An 18,179-nucleotide genomic window follows, 5' to 3' on the forward strand; every position below is an offset into this window, starting at 1 on the left:
ATAAAAGTTGTGTCTGCCCAAAACCAATTCGACATATAAACTTTAGTATGATTGTATTACTCAAAATCAAGAAATGTCATTTTCTTTTACTTTGTGTATACATCAACTACCATCTTGTCACTAAACTTCATAATTGATATATTGAGCAATAGATGGCATCTTTCTTAAATATTAAAAACTAAAAGCCCACAAGACTAAAAGATATATTCAAAGCTCAAACACAACAAAGCATTTAACTTATTAACTTCCTGGTGCAGCAACCAGAGAACATAACAATTACAAACTTTAAAACACACAAACATAGACAAGAACTGCTTTCATCAGAACGCATAACATGTTCTATCTTATTTCAAAAAAAATAATACAAAAGATCCTTAGAAAGATAAGCTGCAAAGCCAGAGATAGATGATCATAGATCACTCTTCTTCTTTAACAACTTCTTCCTCTTTCCAACAGAACCCAAGAGTAGATTTTGGTGAGCCAGGTTCAATAGTCTTGACAAATTTCTGGTAAAGAACAGAACCTCCAAGTCCAAGCTCCTCTAGTCCTCTCTCTTGTCTCAAGTATCCCTTCGTATCAACTACACAATCACTCGCCACTAGCTCGGTTCCAAGATTAGCATGCACCGCTAATGAGAATTCTTTTGGTCCAAAACAAACCAGAACCCTATCCACCAACTCCTTAAAGTTCAAAGCTTTTAGATCATACCCAACTGTTTCAAAGCTTGCATAGCTAAAACCATCTCCCGGGGTCACGTGGATGGTGGAAACCGCATCTTCTTCAATTGAATTCATCGAATAACCGCACGGTTCAAAGTCAAAATCACAGATTTCAGAGTCAGTAAGGATGTTTCTAATCCCTGAGGTAACAGTCATCTCAGAAGCTGAAACTGAATTTTTTTTTAAGAACACCAAAGCTTTCTTCTTGTCTAGACCAGTCATGCACATCTCCAATGTGTACACAGGTTTGTCACAAACCAAAGCAGATTCATAAGCAGCGGAAGCAGAGTAGACATGCCATCCATGAGTGTTATTGTTATCTGACCCTCCCATCACAAAAGCTTTGCTTCCTGCGTTGAGCTTACCAAAATAGCCATCAAGTAAAGCAACTTCCTCAGAGAAGCTACGGTGAGGGTAAGATTGTGCTCCCGGGAAGATAAAACTACCACGAGTGTAGCGAACAGATTTGACTGTAATAGAAAGAGACTCAGCCAGCCTAAGGATGTGCGGGATAGAAAAGAGAAGCTTTGTAGTCCCACATGTTTTGATGATGATCTTGTAAGGATAGACAAAGAGACTAGACTCAGAGAGAACGTAAGAGTCGACTAAAGAGTTTGAAAGCGATGAAACAATCGTGCACTCAGCTGGAGTCAAGATCTCATCTAACTGAGATTTAGTAAGAGCACGAAGACCCTTTCCCTCAGGATCAAGAAAGACACTAGGCTCAAAGAATGAAATTTCGAGCCTTTTCTCAAATCCTTCGAAACCGATAGCAGAGATTGCCATTTTTCAAGAACACGAATGTAAAGAGGAAGAATATACTGTCGAAGAATGAGATTTGAAAGATAACAAGAAATAGGAAAGATCGCACAAGCTAGAAGAACGATGATCAACCACAGTTATGAAGTGGTTAGGAGGAAAACGAATTGAGCAATTTCAGGATGGTTTGCGAGTGATCTGCATAAGAAAAAACCAAACAAACAAGCAAATACATATGAGTTAAACTTGTATAAGAATCAATACAACATCTTCTTCTTCAAGTCCAGACATTGAAAACAGAGAAGTAAACTCACGTTTGAGTAAGCAGCAGATCTGAATTTCTTAATACCACCGTTTGGTCGAACGTCTTCAATGATGTATCCAAGAGGAGCTTCGTAGAAAAGATTGCTACTACTACTACTACTACTACTACTAGAGTTCTCTGTACCACCTTCAGTCTCCATATCTCATTCACCTGTCAATGAATCATGTAAAGAAGAGAGCAAATTAAAAACCAGAACTTTGTTTCAGAGTAAGGCCAAACTCAGATCGAAACAATTTCAAAGGCCTCAAAACTCTAAAACGAGACTAAATCATATCGAAAGGATCAGACTTGCTTTCATAAGTAATCAAATTCTAACAAAAACCCTAATAAAAATCTGAATCGAAGCATAAAGGTGGAACCTTTAGAATCATTTGAACAAACCCTAAACTCAAAAAAGGCGATTCATAGAAGAAAGATACTTACAATTCAAGAAAAGATTTGTTTTAAGTTAACAAACCAACCAATCTGATCAAACCCTTAAGAGCCAATAAATCCTTGAAACCTGTAAACGACGATACAAACACACAGACAACAGCATAAGTAACCATCGAACTCGAGAGAATTAGAAATCAAAAGAAACAATAAACAGAGATTTACCCAAATTAGATCGAAACAAGAAGCAAAAATTTGTCTTTTTCGAAGTAAGAGATTTTGTGAGTACGGAACAAAGGGGTTTTGAATTTATAGTCAAAGGCTTTTGGTATGAAATTATATATTTACCCCTGAAGGATGGCGACGATTTAAATTTAATGTAACGTAAATCTTCCGTATAAACGTTACATTGCCAAAGTAAGAGAAAATTCATTTACGCAATAAATATGGATTTTTATATTTAATTATTTTTCTTAAATGGAAACCAAATACTATATGATATATCTAATGTCAAATTATTATTTTCAATAATTATGGATTTTTTTTTTATTATATGATATAAAATGTAATGGTGATGCATCGTGTACATTTATGTTTGTGCAGCTTATTAAAATCAATTTTATGAGTTTATTGGCTCCATCGATGATATATATAATCCAAGGATATATATATCAATTTTATGAGTCTATTGGCTAATAATTTCACGAACCAAGGATATGTATGTACCAAACAAGATTTATCATGGGTTATTTGATTTACTATTTATTTATTTCGTTAACTTAATCTATATCCTCAAATTTACAGAAAGCCCATGACTCATAAATAGTTTGTGAGGAAGTGCGTATCTCACGAATTTAGTTTTGGCTAAAAATGCTAAGTTTTCATTTTTTACATTTTTAAGAGTTAATATTAATTTTGTTATAAAAAACTTGGTTTCAAAATTAGCTATGTATTAACAGAATAATGATATATATATACATGTCAAATATATTAATTAGATGTTGACATGTGTCTTAAAGTTAGTTTTTTTTTAACTTAGTAAAAAAACTAATTAAGAAAAAATAGAATATCTACAGATAAAAATTACATGTTTATGTCTACATCTAAATTTTTTCATTCTCCTAAAAATATAACAACCCCAAATATATACCAAAATCAAACTTTATGTAATAAGAAATTGGAATACAATAATGTCTTTTAAATAATTTAAAAACTGTGTGTTTTTTGTGTAATTAGTTTTTTTTTCTCTCTCTTAGGAATGAATCAAAATACAATAATGTGTTACTCATTCTATGTAATTAGTTTGTAAAGTATCAAAATGATCAAAATTACAACTTATATCAAAATATAATAATGGAGATTAACTCAATGCTTATACCAAAATGATCAATGCTTATACTAACTACAAACCCTTAAAAATGCTACCTTTATGCAAAAGCAACACATTTCAGCATTACAAACCATCAAGAGACAAAAAATAATTCAAACTTAAAAAAAAAAACTCTAAATCTATTATACCTAGACATGAATCAAGACCTAAACAAAAAAAAAATTGAATATTTAAGCTCAGAATATCCAGATAATCCAAACTTATTCACAATAAATTATTCAAACAATTATACCAAAAAAAAGTTGAAAACTTTCTTTTTTACTTCGCTCATCTACCGTCACTTCTTTGATTTTCTTATCTCGTCTAGGTAGACAACCTTGTACCCCAAAAACGTCAACCCAATTAGCCAAGCGGGTGTTAGCTTTGCAAACAATTGCAGTCTCTCGAATATAAAACAATAATTATGAACTTTCTTTAAAGAAAAAAGGATTCTATTTTGTTAAGCTAACTAATATATAGTTTCACATCATTTAACTATATATTGGTTAATATTTAAAATTAACAAAAAAAATTAGTAAAATAATAAATAACATCAACAAAAATTTGGGGAAAAATATAAAATCTATATTTATGATAAAACTACACATATATATATATATATATATATGAATTTTTGCATATACAATATAAGAAATCTCAAAAATATTTTATATTATAGTACTAAATATATATATATACTGAAAAGATTCCAGCATTCCAGTTAGAAAGAAAAAAATGAAAACAACTATAAGAAAATACATATTGAAGACTTTTTTTCAGATAATATCATTGCAATTAAACAGGTGAAAAGATTCCAGTATTCCACATAGAGAAATTAAAGAGCTTCTTATTTTTTGTTTTTTGTACGGAAATAATAAAGCAAAAGCCTATGTCATAAGTAGAAGGGATTTAACACCGATCGAAAAAAACTGCAAGGAAAAAAAAAGGGAAAATCCAGTAAAATCAATCCAAAATAAATTAAAGTTGTGTTTTTCCAATGTTAATTAGTTCATAATATAATTGTAAAGCACGTAACATGAAAGTTATCACGTTTTAATATGTTAAAAATTAGACCAAAAAGTATAATTACCATTCGAGAATGTGTGATCTCCAAGTTTTAGTTAGGGTTTTTTTGTTTGAGTAACCTCCAAGTTATAAGACTTTGTATAAAAAGCATAGCTTCGTTCATATTGTTTCAAAACTTACGAGCAAGTTTGAAGTTTCTATTCATCAAATTCTTATATCGGATCTCTCTCTCTCTCAATCTCAATCTCAATCATCATGATGAAACAGTACTTGTCCAAGGCCACCGAGTTCTTGAACACTCCAGTGAGCAGAGCTGGCGCTCTTGGTACAGCAGCCATCGCACTTGCGGTTGCGAAGCGTGACTATCTCATGGAGTTAGCAACGAAGAAGAAGACGGAGAACAACCCTAAGGAGGTAACGACGGCGTTGAAGGAGAACGTGGACGTTAAGGTGGAGAAGAATGAACAGTCGAACACTGAATCTAAGGAGAAGTCGGAGACGACGACCTTGAAGGAGAACGCTGTTCAATAGATCCTTAATTTTGGTGTTTAATTTTTTTTTATAGTTTTGATCAGTTTGTGTTTTTCTTTTTCTTAACATCGGGTGCTAATGATGTTTAGTTTCTTAACTTTTATTAATAACTCGTTTTTTTAAGAAGTTTTTTTCTTTGTTTTTGATTCTAAACAATGAGACAAATCAACAAAAAGTGTTAGAGACTACTCAACAAAAAGTATCTCGACGATTCTATTTGAGAATTTTGAGAGTTATGCGATTATACGAATGTTAATGGATGTTTTAGGGTTTCAGGAAGGGTTTTACTGGTTTATATACATCAATTTACGGATGTTTTATAACCAAGAACAGAACCGGAAAACAACTTTAACGAGATCTTGGAATGATTACTACAAGAACATGTTGGAAGAAGAAGAACAAGAGATGCTATGCTATGATCACACCTTGTTCTGGAACCGGGATGTAAACCGTTTCTAAATTAAACCGGTTGTAGATTAAACCGGACTCTGACGCTTCTTTTGAAGACTCTCTTCCAGCTGGAGACTTCGTTGTGAATTATCTATTTTTAAAATTATAAGGAAAAAATAACCTAAAAGATCGAAAATAGAGATCTATAGTATTGCTTCATCGTCTTCGCTATCAATTCGAATCTCAAATCTGCAACTCGCGAGAAGAAGCTTTTGTAACAATGGAGAATCCAATTCAAGAGGTAATGAATCGTTCCCTATTTTGGATTTTATCATTTTTTTTTCCTGTAATTTTTGGGTGTTTTTTTTTTTGTTTGTTTCTGTGATGGATGAATGAAGATACTGGAGAAACAAGTTATGACGGTAGCGAAAGCTATGGAAGATAAGCTAGACGACGAGATCGCGTCTTTAGAAAAGCTAGACGAAGACGATCTGGAAGTTTTGAGAGAGAGAAGGTTGAAGCAGATGAAGAAAATGGCGGAGAAGAAGAAGCGTTGGATGAGTCTTGGGCATGGTGAATACTCTGAGATTCATTCTGAGAAAGACTTCTTCACCGTCGTTAAAGCTAGTGAACGCGTCGTTTGTCACTTCTACCGTGAGAATTGGCCTTGTAAAGTAAAAATTCACATTCTTGCTTTCAACATTTTCTCAAATTTGTTTGATTTGATTGTTTATGGTTTTTGGGTATATGTTTGTTTCTAGACCTGATTTAGTATTAGATTTAAGTTTTTGGATTTGTGTGCATTGCTTGCTTGATTCTTCTTCCCTGTGATCTATAAGTTTCTTTAGAGCTTGCGAGGGATTAGTGAGTAACAATGTTGCTGTTTTTTGTTGCTGGGTTTCGAAAAGTTTGACATTTGTTTGTTTGATTGTATCTGGTTTATGCTTGAGATTTTTGTTCATAGCCACTATATCTGTTTTAGTATCAGGTTTATATATGCCTTTTGGAATTGTCTCCATTACCTGATCATTCCCTGTGATCTCTGAGAATCTTTAGAGCTTGGTAGTGATTAATAAACAATGATGCTGGAGATTGTTGCTTCTTGGATTTGTAAGTCTGTCACTTGTTGGTTTGATTGTTTTTGGTTTTCGAAAATAGCGTTTATGGTGCTTTTTCCCCATAGCTACTATACCTGTTTTAGCATAAGATTTAAGTTTATATATGCCTTGTGGGTTCCTCTGCATTGCCTGGTTCTTCCCTGTGATCTCTTGAGTTTCTTTAGAGCTTGGATGTGGTGTAATAATAACTAAGAATGCTCTTGATAAATGATGTACTAATGACAATCCTTATGGTTTTGATAAGAGATGTTAGGCAGAGAACCAAAAATGATGCTACCTGTGCGTAGCCACTAGACCTTATTTAGCATAATGTTGAAGTTTATACTTTTTGGGTTTTTTCTGCATTATCTGATTCTTCCTGGTGATTTCTGAGTTTCTTAGAGCTTTGGAAGTGATATAGGAATATTGCTCTTTTGTATTTGTTTCTATGAATATTATTGCTGTCGAGTTTCAAGACTTTTTTGCTGCTGGTCTTAGCCTTTCTTCAAAAAGTAATTAGTTGTTTTTTTGTTGTTGTTTCTGGCCTTGATAAGAGATGTTAGGACAGACATGGTGCTTCTTTTCTATAGCCACTTGACCTGTTGTAGCTTAAGCTTAGCGGAAATCTTTCTGCATACCTTGTGAATTAGTTTGCACGACCTGATCTTTCCTGTGATCTCTGAGTTTTTTCAGAGCTTGGCAATGATGTATTAATAACTAACAATGCACTTGTGTACTTACTTGTGTCTGTGAAGATGATTCACTGTATTGTTTTTTTTTGGGATGATTGATCTATTAACGGAAAATATTTGTGCAGGTGATGGATAAACACATGAGTATATTGGCAAAGCAGCACATTGAGACACGCTTTGTGAAGATCCAAGCTGAGAAAAGTCCATTCTTAGCCGAGAGACTCAAGATTGTTGTTCTTCCCACTCTTGCCCTCATTAAGAACACAAAAGTGGATGATTATGTGGTAATAATAATACTAATGCTTAAAACAAGGACATCTTATTAATCTCGTAGAATGTGGTTGTATGGATGATACATACAATGTTGTTGTTGTTGATGATAGGTTGGGTTCAATGAGCTGGGAGGGAAAGATGATTTCAGTACAGAGGATTTGGAAGAGCGAATAGCTAGAGCGCAAGTGATCCATTACGAGGGTGAGTCATCTCATAAACCAAAGTCTACAACACAAGTCAGAAGGAACGTGAGGCAAAGTGCTCGTTCAGACTCTGACTCCGAATAAATCACAAGTTTTTTTTAACAAAGGTTTGTTCGTTTTGTAGCATGTGGTCATTGGTAATACTAAGTAGTTATCCATCGTTTTGATGATCTAAAGTGGATGTTGTTCGTTAGATTGAGGGAGCACGCAATATCTAAATTACATTACTAAATTTGATGTTTTACGTGGATCTAGTGAACTAGATGTTGTTCCTAGTGAGTGTTGGAATGAAGAGAAAAGGGGTCTAAATTTTGATAATATGTAAACCATAAACACCCAAAAACTCGCGAAACAAAAGGGGACAAGAAATCTACGATGCATCATCGAGCATCAGTCTTTTCCATTCCATATCAACCGTATAACTTCTTTACTCTCTCATGAATTTACAGTTGTGTTTCAGTGAGATTGCGAGATGGTTTTGTTCCTATTGTATCGGTTTTATAGTGAAGCAGAATGAGAAACAGAGTAATTGAGTAAGAGATACATAGTAGATAGTAAGAGAGTGACACCGAGTTTTATAAGTTCGAATGTCATCTCTATCTCTAGAAACACTTCACGTTGTCGTCCCATTCTTCACTCAAGGCTACAAACTGAGTTTATAAAATGTGTTTTAACACTAAGTAGAAACCTTAGGAGCTTGTTATTAACCTTTGAATACCCTCTTCCTCATCTGGTGTCTTCTTCTTCATTTCTCTATAAGTATGAAACCTTCCGAGAGAATGTTTCATGAACCTAAGAGAAGTCAACAAATGAAACTATAGAAGATCACGCTAAGGTTAGTTTATTATTAATGTTCACTAAGCTCATTGAATGATGGTTGCATACTTGCATTAGATTCTCTTAAACTTGGGAGAACAATAATATAGGACACGTGAGATCATCTTGCTCAACTTGCTTACACTTATAACATTAAAGTAAAGACTCCAACATACATATCTATTAGTATTTTTAGACAAGAATCCAAATTGATGATGGCGAAACTTCTTGGTTTCATCGATATCTTTGTTTTAAAAAAAATATGTACAAAAACAAATATCCCGATTTCGATCAAACTACAATAATGTCGCAAAAACTATTATTAAACTTTTTTATAAGATCTTTAAAAATACAAGTCATGGATGGGTCATGATCGTGTTATATAATACTTGAAAAAGTAATAATTTGTGGACATCATATAAGATATCAACTTTGATTTTATCTACAAATATAAAATGTAGATGCCATATTCCTTTAAATGGGGAAAAAGGGTGATGCCAAAACAAAAAAAAAATTAATAGAAGAAAGAATATGATTCTTTGAACTTTTCAAATGTAGAAAGAAAAAAAAAACTATAGAACAACCTGTCTCTTTTTCTAATTGTAATTTTAAAAAGATTGAATAGGCAATATTAATTTTTATTTATACTAGTCGGTTGTCCGCGCTACGCGCGGGAATTTTATTATCTTGTTTATGAGTAATTAGTTCGTATTTCCTACGTTTTTTCACTATAGCATACTTTATTTTTTAATTTTAGATTGCGTTTGTATAGAAAACTTGTTGAGTTTTAGCTTTATTATTAGTTGAGAAATTAAATGTGTATAGTATATGTCGATGTATAGGTGTAAACGGATGTGCGGTGGAAAATCATAGAGAAACATGTGTTATTAAGATTCCCACCAAAATATAGATTTAAATGTTAATATTGTGGGCCCTTTTAATATGTTGTCCGAACGTCGAAAATGATTTGTGGGTTTCGGGCGGATTGTTGTATTTTTTATTGGTTACATTATCTCTTTATATATTGTCATAATTTAATTTTTTATTTTACGTTTTTCTTTTTTCGATTTGATGTAATTGATATCTCATAATGATCATTTTTATACTATTATATATTTGTTTCTGATTTTCTGTTTTATATATTTTCGTATTTTCATATGGAGCAATTTTAAAATTTACTTTATATTTTGTAAGACATAAATTAGATAGATTTTTATTCTCAAAATTTCTTACTTTTGTTCTATTCCCGTTAAATCCCATTATAATTTAGGTTTTTATATTGTGTAAATATAATCAAATCTTGTGTCATATTATTTTTAATCGATATATATATATATATATATTTATTATAAGACATTCACTTAAAAACTATAATCTATTATTTATATATTAGTTAGTATAATCAATAATTAGTAAGATTTATATTTTTTAATCAATTATCTTTTTTAGTTTTAAATATAAAATATAAGAAAAGACCTTTCATATCCTTTTTTAGAAAAGTTATTTGCATATGTTTAAATCTTAAAATTATATGATAAAGTGGTATTATTAATTTTTAAAATTAAATGGATGATAATTAGGATGATGAGGTGGCTTAAGGAGAAGAGAGAAAAAGCTAACTTTATATATATAGATTATGATAATCAAAGTTGTTATGGTATGTATTTTATTTAGTTTTTGCACGCTTTCTTGTTATGTGGTTTCTCTCAGTCTCCATCGCATAGGACACGTGTTCGGTAATAGAGACCAATATATCAAATAAGTTACTCTAAATAGTATATCTCTATATAGAGAGTATTTCAAAATATTTGACTAATTCAATCATAAAAATATAACCAAAAGTTTCTAACCAAGAGGACATACCACTTTAACTTTGAAATAACGATAAAATACAAATAGTAAATAAATAAATCACTGATTAATTCTCCAATTATACTAATAAGCTTAGGGCATCCTCATTAGTAGGATTTAAAGGGTATCTTAAGGTAAGATTTCCATTTTGTTACAAGATATTTACTTAAGGAAATCTTACCTTAAGATACCCTTTAAATCCTACTAATGAGGTTAGTCTTAGTCTCTACTATTTGTAAATTATGTGCACTGTATATACTATATTAGCAATAGTAAGATATATTTGAAAACTATTTCAAACTCAAGAATTAGCAATATCATGTCGTGATATTTGCAAAGTATTTCAAACTCAAAATTGTTTTTGCGGTTGAATAATTTCTAATTATGTATTCAAAACAAACCATTAACATTTAAATTTTCACGTCTTGAACTCATGCACATTTATCGACGTCCAGATGAAAAATTCAACTATTATATACAAGGCTAGATTACAAAAATTACATATGAATGTAATTTAACAATTTGGGAAGTTGATCATGAAGATTTTTGGTTAGGCAAGTCTGCATTGTCCATTGAAGACATAGATAATGGAGACATACCACTAGTATGAAAAGCTTAAACTATTGTTGGTTTTCCTGAAAATACTATATATATATATAGCTTTTCAATCATAATAATAAGCTTAACCTCTACTATTTGTGAAATATGTGCACCTCATACACAATATTAGCAATATTATGATCTACTTGAAAACTATTCTAAATTCACGTATTAACAATATCACGATTTACTGGCTAACTATTTCAAACTCAAAATTGTTTTGCCGTTGAATAGTTTCTAATTATGTATTGAAAACAACCATAAATATTTAAAATTTTCATTTTTCATGATATTGACTAGTTTTTAATTGTGTATTCAAATATATATGAATCTTTCAAATATCCACAAAATTGATGTAACATATATGAATCTTTCAAATATCCACAAAATTGATGTAACATAAACTACCAATATATTTTTTTTTCTTTGTCAATTGTTTTAAATAACTTTTTATAAAATAAAGCACGGTAGAATCAAACATATAAGATTTCTTCATCTTCTTGGTCATTACATATGGAAAAATGCACAACCAACTTTAGACATATTTCACCGCATGTTTACTGTCAAGATGCTTTTTTAAAATTGATAGCGTGATTTTGTCCAATAATCGTTCGATGTTTGTTTTACTTTTAGGTCCGATTCCAATAATTTTCTTTTTTACAAAAATATCAAATATGATTTCTTCGTAACCACTTCAATGTTGGCTTTAAATATAACAAAATAATATTCATCATATCTTCTTAGCAACTTCAACATTAGTTTTTAGCATAAAGATGTTTTAAGACTGAAGTTCATATATATGAATTTATAAGAAAAATAATCATAATTTTTATATTTTTCTAATGTTTTTAGTCTAATCGAACAAACATTAATCATATTTTATATATTTTTAAAAAAAAATCTAACTGAGATCATAGTAACATCGAGCTAAATAAAACTACAAATGGTTTTACCTTGTTTCAATTTCTAAAAAACAAAAACCATAAATCTAACTTTACTATATAATTTGGTGATTCTCTACTTTAAATAAAACAAATATTAATATCGGCGGAAAAAACAACTATTACTTTACAAAATACAAAAATTTGAAAAATAAAGAGACTTAAAAATGGAAAACAATTAAAAACTAAAGATCGTTACAGATACGCAAAGCCCTCCTTTCCACTCTCGTCCCGCTTCGCCTCTTTTAGGTCGCAACGAAGAGAGAGAGAAAGAGAAAGAGAAGACAAAACAGAGAAACAATAACCACAGCTCTGTTTCTCTCTCTCTCTCTAAATCACTTGATTCTTCTCTCTGATTCTTGCCTCCTCAACGTCTGTCATCGTCGACTTTGTAGCATCTCGCCATCACCAAAGCGTCGTAAGTTCTCTTCTTCTATTTACCTCATTCGTCTTCAAAATCTCAGATCGAATCTGCTCCTCATTTACTGGAATCGTACGAACACTAGTTTCTTTAAACAAAGCCTTATCCTTTCTCCAAGTTCAATATGAACAAGCTATTCCAATTTTTTTTTGTTTCTTGTTGTAAAAATCTTGCCTTTTTCAGATGGGTCATGTGGATTTCGTGGTTATTGCTTTAGGGTGTTTGAAAAGTATTCGTTTTTACATAAAAAGATCCAACCTTTAAGGACATTTTTTGTTTGTTTGTTGTCTTTGATCTTTTCACAGGTTGATTTGAGAGAGACCCAATTTGGATTCAGAATTGTAATTTTGATATAAGATGGGTTACATAGGAGCTCATGGTGTAGCTGCTCTTAAGAAACACAAATACAGTGGTGTTGATCATTCATATCTTGCCAAATACGTTCTCCAACCTTTTTGGAACCGTTTTGTCAAAATCTTCCCTCTATGGATGCCGTAAGTATCCCTCCTTTACATTGATGTGCTCTGTAGATATTGATTTTAGTTGTTTAGAGATCTGAGGCTAACGTTTTCCTTCTTCTTCTTCATGTGTTCCCTTTTGGAATCCATATCCAGACCAAACATGGTATAAGTGAATCCTATATTTCACATTTAAAGTTGGAATCTGGTAACAAAAGAGGTGATAATAACACTTGTAGTGTGTGTGTGTGTTTCTTGTTCTGTAGATAACACTTATGGGGTTCATGTTTCTTCTCACATCTGCTCTGTTAGGCTATGTGAGTTTGGTTTGATTTTCTTATTCTTTATTTTCTTGAAGTTTCTGGTTACTTTGCTCATAAGGATCTCTTCAAATTGTGTTTTAGATATACTCGCCTAAGTTGGATTCTCCTCCTCCTCGATGGGTTCACTTCGCACATGGCTTACTTCTGTTTTTGTATCAGGTCTGCATCTTTCTCTTTAACATCCCACTTCTATCTGCTTTTAAGGGTCATGTAAACTGTTTTCCTGACATATTTTGAGTACTTACGGTTGGATTTTAGACATTTGATGCGGTTGATGGGAAGCAAGCACGAAGAACAAATTCCTCTAGCCCGCTAGGAGAGCTTTTTGACCATGGTTGCGATGCACTTGGTTGTGCGTTAGAAACAATGGCATATGGTAGCACTGCTATGTGTGGAAGAGATACTTTCTGGTTTTGGGTTATTTCAGCTGTTCCATTTTTTGGAGCAACATGGGAACAGTAAGTGTTTTTATTTCAAGTTTAACTAAAAACGTGGGAGCACTGCTAAATTCTAATACTTTGCTTTCTTGCTCTTTTGTGTTTAGCTATTTCACCAATACCCTTACTCTTCCAGTAGTCAATGGTCCTACAGAAGGTCTTGCACTTATATACTGTGGCCATTTCTTCACAGCCATTGTTGGTAAGCTTCAACAATCTAAGAAATCTCTATCACTAACAATTATTCTTCAATCTCTCATACTTTTTTTTTCAATCTCAAGGTGCCGAGTGGTGGGCTCAGCCGTTTGGGAAGTCGATTCCTTTGTTTAGTTGGGTTCCATTTTTGAACGGTAAAATTCCACAGACTTTTTGTGTGTTTTTGTTGGTTTCTACTAAATTTTCTCCTGAGAAGTTTGTTTAATGCCATTGGAACTTTTCTCGGTTCTTTCCAGAGATGCAAATGTCCAGAATAATCTTATTCACGATGATTTTCTTTGCCGTTATACCAACCCTTGCAATCAAGTGAGTTTTCCACAATTCATTGGACTTGTGGTCTTTTTGAGCTGATAACATTGCTAACTTTTTCTTCGCATTGCTCTGCTCATACGCACACTGCTTCATTCTACAGCGCGTCTAATGTTTACAACGTTGTACAGTCAAGAAATGGAAGCATGCTTCTAGCATTAGCTATGGTATAGTCTCCTGAAACCAAATTTTTTATTCAGTTACTTATATTTTCTTTCTTGACTAACATATGTAACGCCAATATTTTGTCTGTATTCAGCTATATCCCTTAGTCACCTTAATTGCAGGAGTATTGATTTGGTATGTCTTCTTTTAGATAAAATTTTGTGCTTTTAACTTGCTCTCATTTACACATTGAGACTTATCAGTATTCTTGTCTTAATCAGGGATTACTTGTCTCCAATTGATCTCATCAGAAACTATCCTCACTTAGTTGTAATGGGAACTGGTCTTGCATTTGGATTCCTTGTGGTAAGCAAATTCTGGTTTCGAAATCTGTATTTTTAACGTTATAAATGGAATCGAAAAGCTGAATGTTTTGGTTACGGGTTATGGTTTCAGGGAAGAATGATTCTAGCTCACTTATGTGATGAACCAAAAGGATTAAAAACAAACATGTGTATGGTAAGAATCCAAGAACTTTCTTCTCAGTTTGTAAAATTCTTTCTTGGTAGTCCGCATTAACCTTCTTATCTCTTTCACAGTCACTGCTTTACCTTCCCTTTGCACTAGCAAATGCTCTAACTGCTAGACTCAACGACGGGTAATGTTTTGTTCTTTCTCTTTTTTTGGTTTTCGCAGTGTCATTTTCCATCAGACTTGTATAAGATTCTATTAATCTCTTCTCAGGGTTGCTCTTGTGGACGAGTTTTGGGTTCTTCTTGGTTATTGTATCTTCACATTGTCGCTATATGGGCATTTTGCAACTTCAGTGATTCATGAGATCACAACTGCACTTGGAATCTACTGCTTCAGGTTTAGGATAAAGCATTCTCTCTTTTGTACCTTTTTTTTTGTTTGTTTGTAGTTTTGCAAAAATTTGACAAGTCTAATTTTCTTTTTCATCAGGATTACTCGTAAAGAAGCTTGAAGACAAAACAATGTGATTAAAAGAAAAGAAAAAAAAACAAATCTTAAGGTTTTAACTTTCTTCAAGAACTCATTGGGTTTGTGTTTATTTCTTGATCTGTATTTTAACATTTTGCATTTTTTCTTCTTACAGGGAGAAGAAATGCAAATCCCAACACAAGTTTGAATGTTTTGCTACTGCAACTAAAACGATTGATCGATATGCTTTTGGATGTATACTCATTAATGTTTTTATTTTTTGTTTGTTTATTTCGAAATAGGGTAATTTTTGTAGAACTTTATTTGTGTAAACGTTTTCAGTAAAAAAAAAAAAAATATTGGATTTTTCTAGATTATTTATTGATGAATTTGGTAATTGTAATCACATTTCTTTTTTCTAAATAATTCCATCTTATGTTTGACAAAAAAAAAAAAAAAAAAAATCCATCTTATTTTTTTGGGCAAAAATTCCATCTTTCTGTGGTTGGGTTGGTGGACCTAAAATAAAAATAAAAATAAAATAAAATAAGGACGGACTTAAGCCTTAGGCCCAATTATAAGAGCCAGTTGAAACACCTAAACCGGACTGATGCTTGAATAACCAAATCAGAATGTGTGGAAAACCCGGTTCAAATTGTAAACCCTCGATTTCATTTCCTTAATTTGATCGGTGAGAAGAACGACGAAAGAGAAAAAGACTGTTTCAGTCACTGACAAAGGAGCTCGGAAACCAAATTCATCATTCACTGCTTGATTGCTTCTTTTTACCCAAAGGTTTGCTTTTTATTTCTTCTTCTATATGAATCTGGAATTTGCGACTATGTTGCTGCTTCTTGATAGATGCCCGTGTTTGTAAAATCGTATTCTTCTGTTTAGAAATCTTAAATTTTGAATTTTTAAGGCTTTGGCTTTGTGAAGTACTTACTCTGTTTAATGAATTTGAAGATATGGGTTTCAAGGATATATGCACACCTTTATAGACTGTTGATATTGTGTGTGTTATGAGATAGGTTTTTGGAAGCTAGAGTCTTGTGGAAGAGTATAAAAATCCAACCTTTATTTACTACTCTTAAGAGAGAGCAGTCTCACACCATGTCGGCTCTTGTGGCGTTATGCAGAGCTCGAGCTGCTTCGTCGTCTTCTTTATTCAACAGCATTGTTCGTCCAGCATTTCGCTCTTTCTCCACAGGTCTACTCTTTAACTTCATTCTTGATTGTTTATGGTTTCTAAGTTTTTGTCATTGTGTCTGTATGATCAAGAAATGGTGTTTTCATAGAGTTTGTTCTCTTCTTTATCCACTTTGGGTTGACCATTATATGATCCAGGCTGAAATTATTAACTTTACACTCTGCTTAAACAATGAAGTTACTGCTAGAATTTGGATTAAGTTCTTCAATGTATTTTGGAAATAGGTGGTATATGGATAGTGTGTCCTTTGAGTTACACTGTGAGAGTTATAGTTCGAGTCATTAGGCAGTATTGAGCTACCAGTATTGTTTAGCCACTTCTATTTTAAGTGTTTTTTTTTGTTTGGAACCCGATGATTTGGGTTCTGTTAAGGTGCAAAGCTCTTCTTGATGGATTAGTAAGTGGATACTACAACTTACTTCTGAGATTATGAACAAGTGTGAAAGTGCAGTTGATTCTCATTCTTAGAACTTAGATGATGAAACAATGAGCTTGTATCAGATCAGTTACTTCTTCTTAGTTATTCTTGGACCATTTTTAGTATCCTGAAACTGTGCTTAAGATACTCTTATGATGAAGAATTAACCATCATTAGAACATGGAGAAAAGTTGATTACTAGGACTTAAGCTTTGATCATTCGCATCAGATTCTTCTCCTAATTCTCTTGCTAGATTTATCATTTTATTACACAGGTTTTGCTGATGAGTGCATTTAAAATGGTAATTCAGTTCATGTATTTATGATTTCCTGTGATTAAGATTGAGCTCTGTTTAGTATAAATATCTTGAAAGTTACTTAATGACAAGATATATTGGTATATGAAGATCCATAGTTTCAATCTAGCTTTGTGTCTTTGGTTTGGATGTGCTTTATCTTATGACTGACACTTGAACGCCTCTATTTTATTACACAGGTTTTGCTGATGCGCAGAACAAATCATTGGTGGCGCAAATGAAAGAAGAGATGCTCCACATGGACATTAACTCAATGGTAGGAAGTTCCATGCCTCTAGGTATGATGCGTATCGGAACAATCATCCACAACATCGAGATGAACCCAGGGCAAGGCGCGAAGATGGTCCGAGCTGCAGGAACCAACGCCAAGATCCTAAAGGAGCCCGCTTCAGGGAAATGCTTGATAAAGCTTCCATCAGGGGACACCAAGTGGATCAACGCCAGATGCCGTGCTACGATTGGCACAGTGTCGAACCCCTCCCACGGAACTAAGAAGCTGAGGAAAGCAGGACAGAGTAGGTGGTTGGGGATAAGGCCCAAAGTCAGAGGAGTGGCGATGAATCCGTGTGATCATCCACACGGTGGAGGTGAAGGAAAAAGCAAAAGTAGTGGAAGCCGAGGAAGGACATCAGTAAGTCCGTGGGGGAAACCGTGCAAAGGCGGGTACAAATCCGCTAGTGTCAAGAAGAAGAAGAAGCGTTTGGCAGATGCAGCAGCAAAAATGTGATATGGATTGAAAAAAACAAGTTACGATCTCTTCTTCAAGTTCTTCTTCCTTTAAAACCTCTAAGGGTTATGTAACGTTATTGAGAGTTGTTGTTAAAAGCTTCTGTGAAATTGGAGCAACTGATTTCATCAACTAATAATAGATATGATTAACATTTTAATCATTGACCACGTTTTAATATATGCTATTTGAGAGACTGAAGCATCACAACTTCACAAGAGCTGGTGCGGCTACCTAAACCGGACCGACACTGTAATGCCAAAATGTAAAATGTTGTTTAGGAAAAGATTAATTAAAATTAAGTAAGTGAGAAAAGCAAGATCTTGTCCGTT

At 32.9% G+C, this 18,179-nt stretch overlaps 5 protein-coding genes across 7 annotated transcripts; 4 read left to right on the forward strand and 1 right to left on the reverse strand.

The window, feature by feature from the left end:
- Positions 1-204: 204 nt before the first annotated feature.
- Positions 205-2,462, reverse strand: LOC17885953 (S-adenosylmethionine decarboxylase proenzyme 3). 2 transcript variants are annotated; one of them, XM_023782430.1, is made up of 4 exons: positions 2,401-2,462; positions 2,227-2,305; positions 1,793-1,953; positions 205-1,676 (listed from the first exon to the last, which is right to left on the reverse strand). In XM_023782430.1, the coding sequence occupies exon 4, from the start codon at positions 1,503-1,505 to the stop codon at positions 417-419; it is 1,089 nt and encodes a 362-aa protein (XP_023638198.1). In that variant the 5' UTR covers positions 1,506-1,676; positions 1,793-1,953; positions 2,227-2,305; positions 2,401-2,462; the 3' UTR covers positions 205-416. The 2 variants fall into 2 exon arrangements, with proteins under 2 accessions (XP_023638198.1, XP_006291363.1); XM_006291301.2 differs by lacking the exon at positions 2,401-2,462 and having other exon boundaries at positions 2,227-2,347.
- Positions 2,463-4,825: 2,363 nt separating this feature from the next.
- On the forward strand, positions 4,826-5,101 carry LOC17886752. The gene has a single exon (XM_006292558.1). It carries the CDS (start codon positions 4,826-4,828, stop codon positions 5,099-5,101), a length of 276 nt encoding a protein of 91 aa, XP_006292620.1.
- Positions 5,102-5,676: 575 nt separating this feature from the next.
- On the forward strand, positions 5,677-8,082 carry LOC17887162 (thioredoxin domain-containing protein 9 homolog). 2 transcript variants are annotated; one of them, XM_023782431.1, is made up of 5 exons: positions 5,677-5,792; positions 5,890-6,165; positions 7,406-7,564; positions 7,664-7,754; positions 7,881-8,082. In XM_023782431.1, the coding sequence occupies exons 1-5, from the start codon at positions 5,772-5,774 to the stop codon at positions 7,895-7,897; spliced, it is 564 nt and encodes a 187-aa protein (XP_023638199.1). In that variant the 5' UTR covers positions 5,677-5,771; the 3' UTR covers positions 7,898-8,082. The 2 variants fall into 2 exon arrangements, with proteins under 2 accessions (XP_023638199.1, XP_006291848.1); XM_006291786.2 differs by having other exon boundaries at positions 7,664-8,082.
- Positions 8,083-12,190: 4,108 nt separating this feature from the next.
- Positions 12,191-15,552, forward strand: LOC17885380 (choline/ethanolaminephosphotransferase 2). The gene is made up of 17 exons (XM_023782429.1): positions 12,191-12,382; positions 12,691-12,879; positions 13,000-13,009; positions 13,110-13,160; positions 13,248-13,325; positions 13,425-13,624; positions 13,711-13,805; positions 13,885-13,953; positions 14,056-14,125; positions 14,232-14,295; positions 14,388-14,428; positions 14,515-14,599; positions 14,690-14,752; positions 14,833-14,891; positions 14,978-15,103; positions 15,197-15,266; positions 15,351-15,552. The coding sequence occupies exons 2-16, from the start codon at positions 12,743-12,745 to the stop codon at positions 15,216-15,218; spliced, it is 1,170 nt and encodes a 389-aa protein (XP_023638197.1). The 5' UTR covers positions 12,191-12,382; positions 12,691-12,742; the 3' UTR covers positions 15,219-15,266; positions 15,351-15,552.
- Positions 15,553-15,865: 313 nt separating this feature from the next.
- On the forward strand, positions 15,866-18,010 carry LOC17885357 (60S ribosomal protein L2, mitochondrial). The gene is made up of 3 exons (XM_006291773.2): positions 15,866-15,970; positions 16,207-16,385; positions 17,300-18,010. The coding sequence occupies exons 2-3, from the start codon at positions 16,289-16,291 to the stop codon at positions 17,845-17,847; spliced, it is 645 nt and encodes a 214-aa protein (XP_006291835.1). The 5' UTR covers positions 15,866-15,970; positions 16,207-16,288; the 3' UTR covers positions 17,848-18,010.
- Positions 18,011-18,179: the final 169 nt, after the last annotated feature.

Source organism: Capsella rubella, unplaced genomic scaffold, assembly GCF_000375325.1.
Source record: "Capsella rubella cultivar Monte Gargano unplaced genomic scaffold, Caprub1_0 scaffold_5, whole genome shotgun sequence".
NCBI lineage: Eukaryota > Viridiplantae > Streptophyta > Magnoliopsida > Brassicales > Brassicaceae > Capsella > Capsella rubella.

Coding starts and splice junctions, on each gene's coding strand:
- LOC17886752 (XM_006292558.1), top strand. CDS start 4,826: ATGATGAAACAGTACTTGTCCAAGGCCACCGAGTTCTTGAACACTCCA.
- LOC17885357 (XM_006291773.2), top strand. CDS start 16,289: ATGTCGGCTCTTGTGGCGTTATGCAGAGCTCGAGCTGCTTCGTCGTCT. Junction 16,386..17,299: donor ATTTCGCTCTTTCTCCACAG/GTCTACTCTTTA, acceptor TTTATTACACAG/GTTTTGCTGATGCGCAGAAC.
- LOC17887162 (XM_006291786.2), top strand. CDS start 5,772: ATGGAGAATCCAATTCAAGAG. Junction 6,166..7,405: donor GTGAGAATTGGCCTTGTAAA/GTAAAAATTCAC, acceptor ATATTTGTGCAG/GTGATGGATAAACACATGAG. Junction 7,565..7,663: donor CAAAAGTGGATGATTATGTG/GTAATAATAATA, acceptor TGTTGATGATAG/GTTGGGTTCAATGAGCTGGG.
- LOC17885953 (XM_023782430.1), bottom strand. CDS start 1,505: ATGGCAATCTCTGCTATCGGTTTCGAAGGATTTGAGAAAAGGCTCGAA.
- LOC17885380 (XM_023782429.1), top strand. CDS start 12,743: ATGGGTTACATAGGAGCTCATGGTGTAGCTGCTCTTAAGAAACACAAA. Junction 14,126..14,231: donor ATACCAACCCTTGCAATCAA/GTGAGTTTTCCA, acceptor TTCATTCTACAG/CGCGTCTAATGTTTACAACG. Junction 14,892..14,977: donor ACTGCTAGACTCAACGACGG/GTAATGTTTTGT, acceptor ATCTCTTCTCAG/GGTTGCTCTTGTGGACGAGT.